At 35.2% G+C, this 13,721-nt stretch overlaps 1 protein-coding gene across 2 annotated transcripts in view; it reads left to right on the top strand.

Moving 5' to 3' along the window:
* The first annotated feature begins 922 nt into the window (after positions 1-922).
* The window catches only part of UBE3A (ubiquitin protein ligase E3A), an 87,607-nt gene continuing 74,808 nt past the window's right edge, over positions 923-13,721 (top strand). Inside the window, exons 1-3 of one of the 2 annotated variants that reach the window (XM_006903335.1) lie at positions 923-988; positions 4,453-4,572; positions 8,058-8,102. In XM_006903335.1, coding sequence (XP_006903397.1) covers positions 4,553-4,572; positions 8,058-8,102 — 65 coding nt within the window. In that variant the 5' untranslated portion in view covers positions 923-988; positions 4,453-4,552. Of the gene's footprint in view, positions 989-4,452; positions 4,573-6,185; positions 6,336-8,057; positions 8,103-13,721 lie in introns of those variants that run through there. The other variant, XM_006903336.1, reaches the window with a different exon arrangement.

Below are 13,721 nucleotides of genomic sequence, written 5' to 3'. Positions count from 1 at the left end.
CTTCTCCAACAACATAGTTCAAAAGTGTCAATTCTTCTGTCACCCTTATTCATTATCCAGCTCTCAGATGCATAGCAAGTGATCAGAAAGGCTGTGGCTTGAATCAGATATACCTTATTCCTCAAAATGACATCATTACTCATCATTAATTGGGGTTTGAGTTCTTTGTATATAATAAAATAAAAGGAAATTGCATTTTAAACCAAGGACTTCAGTTCCTTTATGCAGAGAATTTTTTTCCAGTCTATAAAAAGGATTTAAGAATTTCCAGTGATTATTTGGAGCCTGTTTAAAGCTTTAAATTTTGGTTTTTGATTAGGGTTAAGTTTTGATAGATGTATTTAATTGTTGATTTAAGAAATATTCTATAGCATACGGAAGCCGTATTATGTACCAAATATTGTTCCCCCTACTGTAACATTACAGTTAATATTTGCAACAGTTTTGGTAGGTTTTATCTTGCTTTTACAGACCTTATACCTGAGACACATGAAAGTCAAAGGGCTTACCCACCACTGCCACGTCAAGAGATAATAGATGTCCATCATCCGTACCAAATTTAGCAGATGCTCGTAATAAATTGCTTTAGATATCTGAAGGAAATAGAGGGTTGTAGTTCAGTGTTTTTCGTATATGCTCATATATCTTTAGTCCTTTTGAGAGAGCCAAGATTTAGGAAATAGAAAGTACACTTTGCTCTGGATGCAAATGGGAAATGCTCTGACATCTGACAGCACTGAAGCCATCGGGCTTACTTGCTCTTCCATTTATCCTGACGAGTAATAGGCTAATTTCCCCCTTCATATGTTTTACTCATAAATATTACACAAAAATTGTTTTCATGCCAAATTTTAGTTAAAAGCATGTTTATTTTTAAAAGTTTTATTTGTAAAAAGAATTGAGTGAGGTGTTTTATTTTTTTAGGTTAAAAATCTATAAGAGCCTGATTTTAGAATTCACCAGCTCATCAGAAGTTTGACGAAATATGGTATGTTTTTGTTTTATTTAATTCATATTTTATGCTTATTTTGCTATTGTGTTTTATCTACCCATGATCTGTATAATGACAGATATGTTTAGCAGATTAGAATTACTGCCATTTTTTTAAAATTCAGAGTAAAATTTTACAATCCTTACCGTCAAGGAATTTATAACTTCATATGTAATGATAAAGAGCTACATAAGTAGCTGTGTCACCTTTTGGATTGTATGAGATACTTAAATGTTTAGTTGCTGAAAGAATTTAGAAGAGATTATTGCATGCCTAAGGAGATTTGGGTGCAGATAGACTATTACTAACATCTGCTGGTTGCAGAGTTACCACTTTGTATCACAAACTGAGTTTCTGATCACTTTAGGTGTTAACTCATTCATTCTAGTAATCTCTAAAATTGTATGGGGAATTTTGAAATCTGTGTTTGAAGAACTTGAGGTTCAGAGAGATTAAGTAACTTGCCCAAGATTCTTTGTCTAATAAATATAAAATAAATATAAAAATAAATTCAGTCATTCTGCCTCTGAAGTCTGTCTTCTTGTGGGCCTCATATAACGGAGAGAGAAAACTTTTACCTATTTTTTAAAAATTCAACCAAAACCCAAAACATACCTCCACAAAACATGACTATTTAATATTAACTGACCGCTTAGTCAAATTGCTTGCTTTCTCATTTTTGTGTTTACATGTTGGAAATTGGACTTACATAATAATTGGATCTTCTGAATTCACATGTACTGTTAGTCTTAAAAGAACCCAAGAAGAAACTAAATAGATTGTTTGTTTCAGGGGCACCATGACTCTTCAGAAAATGTCTTAGGCTGTCAGTAGAAGACAAGGAGCTGTGATAGGAAAATCTGGAATTCGAGTTATTTCTTCAAAGAATTTTGAACTCTACTTATTGACATTCTTATAAAAATTACTTAAATGTATTCAGACCACCTTTATCTGGATTTGAAGACTGAAGTGTGGACATTCATACTCTGTTTGTTTTGAAGTTCTCCAATGCCTTGTATCTAGTATTGGATTCCTCATCTTTTGCTGGTAATAACTTTTTCCAACTACTCTGTGGTTAGTTTTGAAGGCATTAACTCTGAAAGTCTTTCTCTTACTAAAGGTTGTCTGTTGGTTTGTTTGAGGTTTTTTTATCTTTCTGGTTCACTTTCCACATTTGTCCTGGATATACAGCTTGAGGAATCCTGAAAGGAAAAATAGATGAATGAATTACTGATCAAGGGATATTTCTGATGTTTGGTTCCTTTGCCAATACTCTAGTATGATTAGTTAAATTTGAACCATGACAATAAAATTTGATTGACTAGCTTTTTAGAGAAGCTGTGAATCCTTTTACAGATTCTTTTAGAAACTAGAATTTAATCAGTTTATAACTGAGAAAGAGTAGAACATGCATTTATGTAGTGCTCATGGGATTCTTAATTAGTATTAGACCACCGTTATAAAATTCAGAATCAGTTGGGAACAGATTTTGATGTAGGTGAGCTCTGGTAGCCTAGTAATTAAGGATTTACATTGCCATCCCAAAGGTATCAAAATCTATCAAATGCTTGGCAGATGAAAGATGAGCAATCTCTTCCTATGTGAGTAAATCCTGTGAAAACCCACTGGAGAATCAACTGTGAGTTGGTTTTGATTCAACAGTACACAATAACAACAGCATACTTTAGTGTTTATACAGTATTCCTTCCATTAAGCATTTGTCTTATTGGGTATTGATTTATCTTTTAATTAAAAAAACCCAAATTAAATGAATTTACTAAATTAACATCAACAGCTTACGTTATACAAATGACATAGCCTTGCTCACTTTAAGTAAAGATGACTTAAAACACTTACTGCAGATCAAAAACCACATCCTTCTGAATGGAGTACATCTCAACATAGAGAAAACAAATCCTAAGTGGCCAGTAGACTGCATACTGATGGTTGGAGAAAAGATTGAAATTGTCAGTGATTTCATCTTACTTGGATCCACAATCAACATCCTGGGGACCAGCAGTCAAATAATCACAAAACATGTTGCGTTGGGAGAATTAACACCTTATATGCTAAAGAGCAGCAGCATCAGTTTAAAGACTAAGGTGCACTTTATCCTGGCCTTTTCAGTTATTTTCTATACATCTGGAAGTTGGACAATGAATAAGGATGACAGAAAAATTGATGCCTTTGAGTTGTGGTATAGTCTGCCAAAAGCACAAACAAAAATGTCTTGGAGAAAGTGCAGACAGAGGGCTTCCTGATAGTAAGGATAATGAATCTTCATCTCACACACTTTGGGCATATTAGGAGAGGCTGTTCTTGGAGAAGGACATCATACTTGGAAATGTGGAAGGGTCAGTATTAGAGAGGAAGGTCCTTAACAGGTTGGATTGACACAGCGACTGTAACAGTTGGCTCAAGAATATCAGATGATGAAGATGACAGAGGCTAGGACAGGATACAGATCTGTTCATTAGGTTGCTGTTAGTCATAGTGACTTAATGGCATATAACAACAACAAACTAAGGAGTCCTTGTGCCATAGTACATTAGATATTGAACTGCTGTTAATCGACTGGGTTGGTAATTTGAATCCAACAACGACACCATAAAGAAAGATGGACACTTTCCATAAAGATTTACAGCCTTAGTAACTTGATGGAAGATTGTCATGAGTCTGAATCAACCTAATGGCAGTGGGTTTGCCTTTTTAGTTGCTATTAAATTAATCCCATTTAAACGACTGCTTAAATTGAGGCCCCACTTTATATTTTAAATTTTTGTCCATTTACAGACATTTAGATCATGAAACTGTATAACAGAACTAGACCAAACAAAAATTCAGCACTGGAAAAAGTCAAAACATTTGGGTTTTAGTCCACATTCTAGAGTCCACAATTACGGTTGCATAGTGGAATGTACTTGGGCTGGTGGGAGGGGTGCGGGGGGATTGTGTACCAGGGAAGGAGTGTTTCTTTTACTTTTGAAAGAGAGGCACAAACTGGGGGGGTGGGGGGTGGGCGGGGAGAGAAGTGCAGCAATGAATGAATGGAAATCCAAAATCTCTGTAAATGCTCATTAAAATTATTTAAAAAAAATAAATCTGAAATCTTGGGCAAGTAATTTAATTACTCTGAGATTCCTTTAAGTTAATGATATAGCATCTGTCTTGGTTTGGTAGAATCAACAATTTCATGAGACTCAAATAAGATAATGTTGACCAGAATGCTTTGTAAACTGCAGAACTCTATGAAAGTGCAAAAGACTGCTACTCATTTCTCACCGTGAATAGATCATTTCAGAGGGGGGAGTGTACTGGAAACCAGCTTTTAAAAGTATTTCTAGAATAATTTTTAAAATTTTTTATATTGACATTTAATTTGAAGCTTTGAAGATTACTTTCTCAAAAATTATTTGCATTATATTGAAGTGTTCTAATTAAAGGTTTGTTTAATTTATTAGAGTTATTAAGCCTACGCTCAGATCAAGTTAGCAGCTAGACTGGTGTGACAACCTGTTTTTAATCAGTCTCTCAAAGCTGTGATCACCCTGATGTCACCGAATGGCCACAGCTTGTAAAAGGTAATGTTGAATGTATTTTACAGCCTTTTAAAGGCTGTAATTATAAAGTAACATTAATGGTATAAAAATGACAGTTGGCAGACACTGCTGTAAGAATAGCAAAATGATTGAACTTCTCTATTGATACATGAACTTAAAATATTTTAGTACTTCTTTTCCCCATTGAAAGTATCAGTACCAAATCATTTGCTTCTAGTCAGTTTAGTGTGTGCAGATTACAGCTATTCTCCATAAACTTTTCAAGGCCATGGTGCATTGGATGCACATAACCAGTCTTATTCTCTCTGGTACCTTTGGGTTTATTTTTTCAGTTAGTAGTGAGGACTTAATCCCCTTGAAAGACCTATATAAATAAAGCCTGTATATGTGCTTTTTAAAACTGTGCTTTTGTGTGATGGAAGTTTTAACGAGACACTTCTAGACAACATTACAATTTTAATAAATTGAGTGTGTTTATTTTTCCTGAGAGTTCGTGGGGGTAGTAAAAGGAATAGTTTGTAGAATTGTTCCTTTCCAGAGCACCGTTGTTCCCTGAACCCACTATTATGGGAAATGAGACATCATTTGAATTTGCTAGCTCACATTCAGTTTAATTGATAGTGGGTGATCATATTTTCTGTAATCTAAAGAAACTCCATAAAATTGGGACAGTTGTCCCAATTTTATGTTCAATTTTTGTGTTCAATTTTCAAATGGAATTTGGCTTATTGTATTAGAAATGTTCCCAATTTGTTACTCTGATGAACTTCAGGTTAATTTAACTCAATATATTTTTGTTTGCTTTTTCTTATGATGATAAGAATATGATATAAGCATGCTATACAGTTAAAAATAGCTGTCTACTTTAGGGGTCAAAATAAGGTTTTGGAATAACTCGTAGATATTAGATATTTCATAGTTTTGAGAGTCCTTATATTAGATATTTTTTAATTATTCTAATTTATAATACTAATTTACTGAAATGCACCAGACATGTACAGTTACATATTACTCATTGCAGAAAAATTGCTTCTGTTTGAGCATATCCACTTTTCTCTTTATTAAAAAGCAATCAGCTTCTAATTTAAATAGGAAGTGACTTATGGTTGACAGGTTTAAGAGACCCAGAACAGATCTTTTGTCAGTATAATAATCTTTTGTCTCTCTTATAGATTGGATTGGTTTCAATTACCAAGTTTGAATTATAAATGTTTATTAGCTTTCATACTAGTTATTATTAAATGATAACTTAGTAAATTTATAATTTGGTGCTGTATTGCTGTTTCTGTTCTCATTTCCCCTTGTTTTTAGAGAATAGGAACTAGAAACATAGACTTTATCTATTGTATAGTGATATATTTTATATCTTTCCCATTTCAGACTCTCAAAACTTTGCAGCAGTTATGTATTTTACTTCTAATACACAGATTGGCTCTCCTTGCTGTGTCTTACCTTTTTGCAGTGATATTTTTGTTTTCCTATTGTTTCCTCATCCTTCTCCTTCTGTCTTTCTCTTTTCCTGTTAATTTAAAAAAATTTTCTGCCTACATGTTTGAAAGCTTCTAATTCACCTCTCTTCCCTTAGTGCCAGCAGGTTTATTTTTTTTTGTTTTGCAAGCCAGCTCTGCCTTCTTACAATATGACATCTGATGCTGGAGGGTCGCACTTTCAAAAATGAGTCAGCTGGTACATGGGGTTATCATCAATTTTTAGCTCTTCTGTCTGGGAGATACAAGTTTGGAAGCAATCTTGGGGTACTTACCCACAAGGCTGGTGGAGATCAGGTGTGTCACAAAGGTGATTTGCTTGCTCCCTGGGGGAGAGGGTAGAGTGAAATTTTTGCATTTGTGTCACTGCCATGTCACTGCCACCTCCAGCATGCCCCAGTTTTAGTTCTTTTATAATTTTATGCAAAATTAAACCATAAAATATACCAAGAAGATATAAAATAATCGAGCTGAAATACTTGTTTGCGTCCCCACTTGTCCTTAGAATATGAATGACTTTAAATCTTATAATGAGTGACAGTTTTGAAAGTGTGATAGAGAAAGTGAGTTTTAGCTTTGTTTTTTTTTTCTTTTAGTAGTTAAGGAACATAAAAACATTTCTTCTATTGTTCTGATTAAGTTTCTGTTATTAAAGTTCACAGTTTGAAGTCTGTAGTCTTCAAAAAGCTTGAAGTTTATAGATAAATTCACAGATCAATTCTTTAGTACTATTTTGAAAAATTAGCTTTTGACTTATTTGGGGAATTTGAAACAACTAGCAATCACCATTATGTTGATGCATCTTAATACACATTAACTGAGCTGTTTGTCTAGTCATGAAAATTAATAGACCAGTAGAAATTTATGTTTTTCAGAGTATCATAGGGATAGGAAAATGACCTCCAGTTCCCAAAATGCAGGTGAAAGGCTTGTTAGTGCCTTGGACTTTTGAATGTCTATATATATGGTAAATTTAAAATCCTTTGCTGTCAATATGAGTCCAACTCCTAATGACCCTCTATTGGATTTCTGAGGCTGCAAATCTTTATGGGAAGACATTGCCTGTCTTTCTCCCTATGAGTGCCTGGTGGGTTTGAACCACCAGCCTTTCAGTTAAGTGTCTTTATACACTGACCTCAGAGCACCATGTATGATAGCAACATATTTAAAAATAATGGAAAATAACCAGCAAGTGTTAATAACTGCCAGTTCACAATTATTCATATAAAAATTTAAATATTCTTAGATGATTAGTATTCTTTTGACAAGTAGTAAGTATATTTTGCTAGTTTATATTCAGAAGAAGCTAATGCTTCTGTTGAATCAAAATAGTCATGGCCAGAATGCTAAATCTTCTAGAAATATTTCAAAATTGACTAAGACAATTAAGTTTGAGTTTATCTAGAGCAGAGATTGATAAACTTTTTCTTAAAGAGCCAGATAATAAGCACTTACATTCTGTATGCTCTTGGCAGTCCATATGATCTGTCTTAGTTTATTCCGCACTGTTCTTGTGGTGTATAAGCAGCCACAGGCAATACATAATAAATCAAATATGACTGTGTTCTAATAAAATTTTATTTAGGATAAGAAATGGCTAGCCTGTGCCATAATTTGCCAACCACAGGTCTAAAATTTGTGACTGCATGTTAGGAAAGCCCAATGTTGGATAAAAAAGAGAATAGTAGAAAGTTTCAGAATTATATGTTTTATCATGAAAATATTTGATTTTCTGATTAGTTATGATGTATTGTTCTGATTTTATAGGTTAATAGCTTAATGTAGCATTTTAAGTTTCTTTTCCTTTAAAAACATGCTGAGCTTTCAGTAGTTAATTCCTTAAATGTTTAGAACAGTATGATCTAACTATATTTTTCTTGCATTATAATCTTAAATTATTTTTAAAGATTGTTTAGTGTTTAAATCTTGTTTCCATCTTTTTGTCTTCCAAAATAACATAACTGCCCGTTTTAGACTATGGACTGTTTTTGCTGAAACTTCCTCAATTGTATTTTACAGATCATCCAGAGAACCTCAGTCTGACGAAGTTGAAGCTAGCCGAATGTAAGTTTAACTTGGCTGAGATTATTGTGCCTTTTCAAGATTCCCTGTGGTGGTGATTGTGTAACACCAAGTTGAGATTGACTCATAGTTGACCATCCAACAGGTTTTAAGAGGCAAGAAGAGTTGATTGCCCATCTTTCTTCCACAGAGCAGCTGGTGGATTTGAACCACTTGCTTTTGGATTAACAGCACAATTCCTTGCCACTAGACCTCCAGGCTACTCTATCACATTATTTTAGTTAAACATAGTTTAAATAATCTAGGAAAACAAAAGTAATGCTTTAAACAATCAACTAGGGGGAAAATCCCAATATAGGTAGGGGCATGTGTACATTTTTTCTTTATCAAATATTTTTGAATCCTGAACTTCCAGAGGGAAAAAACTAGATCCTTTCTTGCTGTGAGTTGTAGTCACCCTGATAGCACCCAACAACAACTACAGATCTATAGGTAGATGAAGAGGTAAAGAAAGAATTCCATTTTACCATTGTTTAATAAGTACTGCTCTGTTCAAGGCATCAAGTGCTGTTACAGATTCAAGAATATCAGTCCCTACTCTGGAAATACATAATGGTTTTTTTTTTTAAATTTTTTATTTTTAAATACATAATGTTTTTACAGTGAAACACGAAGAACAAAATCATTGTCCTAGAATGATGCTGTGAGAACCTAAAGGACTACTAGAATAGCCAGGTATTCAAGAGGATCGTAATCTAGGTGGCAGCGAAGTACGAGTGACAAGAAAATGCTAAGTTCCATACTAAAGTGTGACCGAGAGTTAAGCACTGGGAAACACGGGCAGAATGTACTGGGTGAATACTTAACCCTACATAGTGAGCATAAGAACATGTAGGAGGAAAAAAAACCAGAGAAACTGTAGGCCATTGTAAACTTTTAGATCATAAACCAAAATGCAATACAATGAAACAGAAAAAGACAGTTATTAGAAAGGAATGGTTAATGGGAGCCTTTTATGCAAAGAATCTCAACTGATATATTGTGGATGAATTCAGAATCCAGTAAGGAATCTGTTAAGTAGGCATCTTATAACATTGTCAGTCTTTTATTATTAGTAAACTTGGCAGTGGGAAAATAGAATTGTGAAGAAATATATAGTGGTAGACTGACAATGGCTTCAGCCAAGGAGTATCTTAGTAGATGGTATAGTTTAGAAATTCAACACAAACTTTCTAGATTTATATCAAATGCTTAGAAACTGAAACAAGACTTCAGTGACAGGCTGTGAAGACTTAAGACATTTAGATATAAATGAAGTCATTGCATTCAAGTCAGAACTGTCTCACTGGGTTTCTGAGGCTGTAAACTGCATGAGAGGAGATTGCTCATTTTTCTCCGTTGGTCCGTTTGAACTAAAGTTTATGGCTTTAGGTTAGCAATGCGACTCCCTTTGTGGTATGTTACCAGATCTTCCAAAAGTGATAGAGATAATGTCAAAATCGGGGTTTGGGATTAGTAAGGATTAGGATAAAAAATATATATGTGTAGAGGTTGACTTAGACTGAATGGAAAAACATGTTATCTTCTGACACTAGAAGGAACTATATATGAAATTAGATGTGAAGGTAAAGATAAAGAAGTCAAGATGAGAAAGTCAACGCCATTCATACGTTAGGCATGTTACCAGGAGGGGCCATTCCTTGGAAAAGTACAAGAGCAACAAAGAAGAGGAAGACAGAGCCATCATGAAATGGACTGACATGGTGACTGCAACAGTGACCATAAGCAGAGTGGAGATCATTACAGTGGTAGAGGATTAGGCAAGGTTTTCATCTGTTTTACTTCGATCCCACTGTTAGAGTTGACTGAATGGTGCCTAACAACAATAGCACTATCATTTTTATGTCCTTGAAAATGAGGTCCCATTGTTAAATAAATTTATAAATTCAGAGTTAAAAACAACTTCTTTGATGAAAAGTCAGAAAATAATACCATTTACAATAGCCAGACACAAAATGAGATTATTTGAGAGTGAACCTAACTAGAGACACAAAAAAACCTATACAAAGAAAACTACAGAATATTCCTGTAAAACGCAATATAAAGAAATGGAAAATGTTCCCTGTTCGTGGATAGGAAGACTCACCATTATGAAAATGTTCTACAGTCTACATGTTCAACACAATCATTGAAAGGGAAATTGTGAAGTTAATTTGGAGAAGAAGTAGACCCCAAATAAGCAAAGAGCTTCTGAAAAACAACAATGAAGTGGAAGGCACTTGCTGACCTCCTTCTATATAGTGGTAGAAACCAAAATAGTATGGTGACAGGCACATAGACCAATGGAACAGAATCGAGAATCCAAAAAGTAACCCATCTATCAATGGTCAGCTGATATTCGATAAGTAAATAAAACCTATCAAGTAAATAAAACCTATCTTCAACAAATGGTACTGGCAAAACTGGACTGCTACCTGCTAAAACAGGATCCACATCTCACACCATATACAAAAAACCAACTCAAGGTGGGAGTAAAGCCCAGAACAATAAAGTTCATAAGAGACAAAGTGGGGCCAAGCTTAGAAAGCCTAACCCATGGTATAAAGAGACTGTCAAATACAACCAGAAATGCCCATTCTGGAGAGAATAAAACTCCTGAATGGGACTACTAAAGATTAAATCTCTGTGCTCATCAAAAACCTTTTCCAACAGGGTGAAAAGAAAACCTACCAAGTAGGAACAAACATTTGGCAATACCATCTCAGTCAAGTGTCTCACAACAAAAGTTTACAGAATACTCCTGGACCTCCAGAAGAAAAAGACCAATAACTCAGTTTCAAAATGAGCAATAGACGTGGAAATACTTTTCACAGAGGAAGACATTCAGGTGGCCAGCAGACACATGAAGAAATGCTTGAAATCACTGACAACAAGAAAGATGCAAATCAAAACTACAATGAGATATCATTTCACCCCTGTAGCAGTGGCAAAGTTTAGTAGGGCAGCAAGCAATAAATGTTGGAGAAGATTTGGAGAGGTGGAACTCTCATACACTGTTGATGGGATTGTATAATGGTACAGCCACCATTCTGGAAGATGGTTGGTGTTTCCTCAAAAAGTTGAACATAGAAAATCCATATGAGCCAGCTATTCACTACTAGAAATATATGCCAAGGAAATGAGAACTGAGAAACAAATGGAGATTTGTACACCAGTGTTCATAGCAGTGTTATTCACCATCGCAAGAACATGGAAACATCCCAGATGTCCAGCCACAACCAGTCAGACTGAAAAATTGTGGTACATTCACACATGAAATACTATGCAGTACTCAGGTGCAACAATTTTTAAAAATACTACATAACTTGAGAAAGGCTGGAGAGCATTATGCCAAGTAGACTAACACAGTCTCATATGGACAAATATTGCATAATTGAATAATAAGTAGTAAAACATGTATGGGAACTCAAGGTGGGGAGGGCTGAGGATGGATAGGGATAAAACCACAGGGTTGCACAGTTTGGTGGGTGGAGGGAGGGGGAAAGAAATGGGAAGGATCTGGGGGGGAAACAAGGTAATGGTGGGCAAAATCCAATGGTGATTAATTTTATAAAATATAATGTATGAGAATGATTGTATGAAACACAATGTGAATGAAGAATAGTGTCAAACACAACTTTGTAAGTGAGCCATTTTTAAAAAAGAGAAAGAAACCCCAGCTTCTTTACTGAAAATAGTTCAGATCTCTTAAAAACAGGTGAAATACTGTGTATCTCCAAGAAAGGGCCACAATATTATCAAGCTTACACAATGTTTAGCTTTTCTGGGAACATTTTCAAGTAATGTGTTCTGGAACATGAACAGGAGATTTGAGATAATGTGCATGTTTGGAAAGTTACTCAGAAGAGTGAGTGAAGGAGTACACCACTGATTATGGACTAGCCACTGACTAGTCAGCTGAATTTAGAAACTGTATCTGACTTTTATTTGAGGACGTGTCTCTATTGTTGTTGGGTGCCATTGAATTGTCTATGATGCATAGCAACCCTAATTCCTCTTCTTTGCACATTTCATTATATAATACTTTGTTATATCTTCTCAAGCTGCTTTTGGAGTCTTCCGTTCCCTCTCTTAATATTCTTTCCCTTTGTCTTGCCTTGTTTACATTCTAGTACAAATTTCAGGGTCTCTACTGACATCCATTTTTGTCTTTTCTTTCTTTCTTTCCATCCTATGTTTGTAATGGCCTTTTTCTTTCTTCATGGCTGATGTCATTGATGCCATCCTACAATTTGTCTATTCTTAAGCCATTAGTGTTCAGTGTATCAAATCTGTTTGTGAGATGATTCTTAAAAAGTTGGGAAAGGCTCTTAAGTTGTATTTTGAGTCTCATAGATTTGTTCTCATTTTCTTCCTCTTAAGTTGTATTTTGAGTCTCATAGATTTGTTCTCATTTTCTTCATTTTCACTGGGAACTTGAATATTTCTCAGCGAGAAGAAAGTACATGGTTATTTGAAGTTGCTTATTAGCAAAGCAGAAGGGACAGAACTTCCAGTGGCTTAAGAGTAGGATGTTAACATTGGAATGATATGTCCTTGACAATAGCTAAGATTAGAGAAGTAGTAGAGTAAGATCAAGGTTTTGAAAGCAGGATGGGCCATCTACTTCCTAAAACAGGCCTTTGAAAACCCTATAAACACTAAAGAAAGAGGATAGTTATAGTAGTGTAGTGGTAGAACCCAAACTGGAAGTCAGTTGAAATGAGTAAAAACAATAACATCGTCTACCCAGTGACTGCTGCAGTGGGTTCTTGTGTGTTGGGAATTAAGAGGGTGGCGCAGGATAGAGCAGGGTTCAGAATATTTGTTCACAGGGTCACTGTCATACTTGCCTCAACAGCAACTAATAACAAAATGATTAAGGTAGGATGCATTAAGAGGAAGATCTTCAACAAAATAGATTAGCACCATGACTGTAACAGTGGACTTGAGCATGTCAGAGGTGGTGAGGATGGTGCAGGATAGTTCAGGTCTATTATTTAGAGTCGCTATAAGTTTTATTTAACTGAAACGTGCATAACAGTAAGATAACAGACTGACTTGCTGATGTCCTCTATATTGAGGAAGTCAAGTATTTTACAACGAAGGGTGTTAGGCTAGGTCATGTACACAGACACTGAGGTCAGAGCTGCCGGTGATTTAACCAAGAATTTAAAATAAACCCCCTATTATATTGGTGGGTTTTGGATGGTTGTTGGTCCATTTCTTCCCCTACCCCACCTGCTCTGAACTTAAGAGGAAAGGTAGGAGATGCTTCACAAGATAAATTTCAGAATAGAGATGTTTATTCTTATTTTGTTTGGAGGGAATTGTTACAGGGAATCTCAGAAGACTTGATGGTGCTAATGTGAAAAGGCAGTTATCAGAACAGAGCAAGGAAACACTGCATGGTTCAAAATTGGGAAAAGCATAAGCCAAGTATGTGTGCTATCTCCATACCTTTTCAACCTGTATGCAGAACAGATTATCCAAGAGGCTGAACTTTATGAGGAGAAGTGTGACGTCAGGATTGGTGGAAGATCTATTAACAATCTGCTTTATGCAGATGGTACAACCCTGCTTGCTGAAACTGAAGAGGACCTGAAATGCTTGCTGCAGAGG

Source organism: Elephantulus edwardii, unplaced genomic scaffold, assembly GCF_000299155.1.
Source record: "Elephantulus edwardii isolate Elephantulus edwardi_28Jun2011 unplaced genomic scaffold, EleEdw1.0 scaffold00568, whole genome shotgun sequence".
Taxonomy (NCBI): Eukaryota; Metazoa; Chordata; class Mammalia; order Macroscelidea; family Macroscelididae; genus Elephantulus; species Elephantulus edwardii.
The sequence above is the reverse complement of the archived record's forward strand: the minus strand, read 5'-3'. Positions and strand labels throughout refer to the sequence as shown.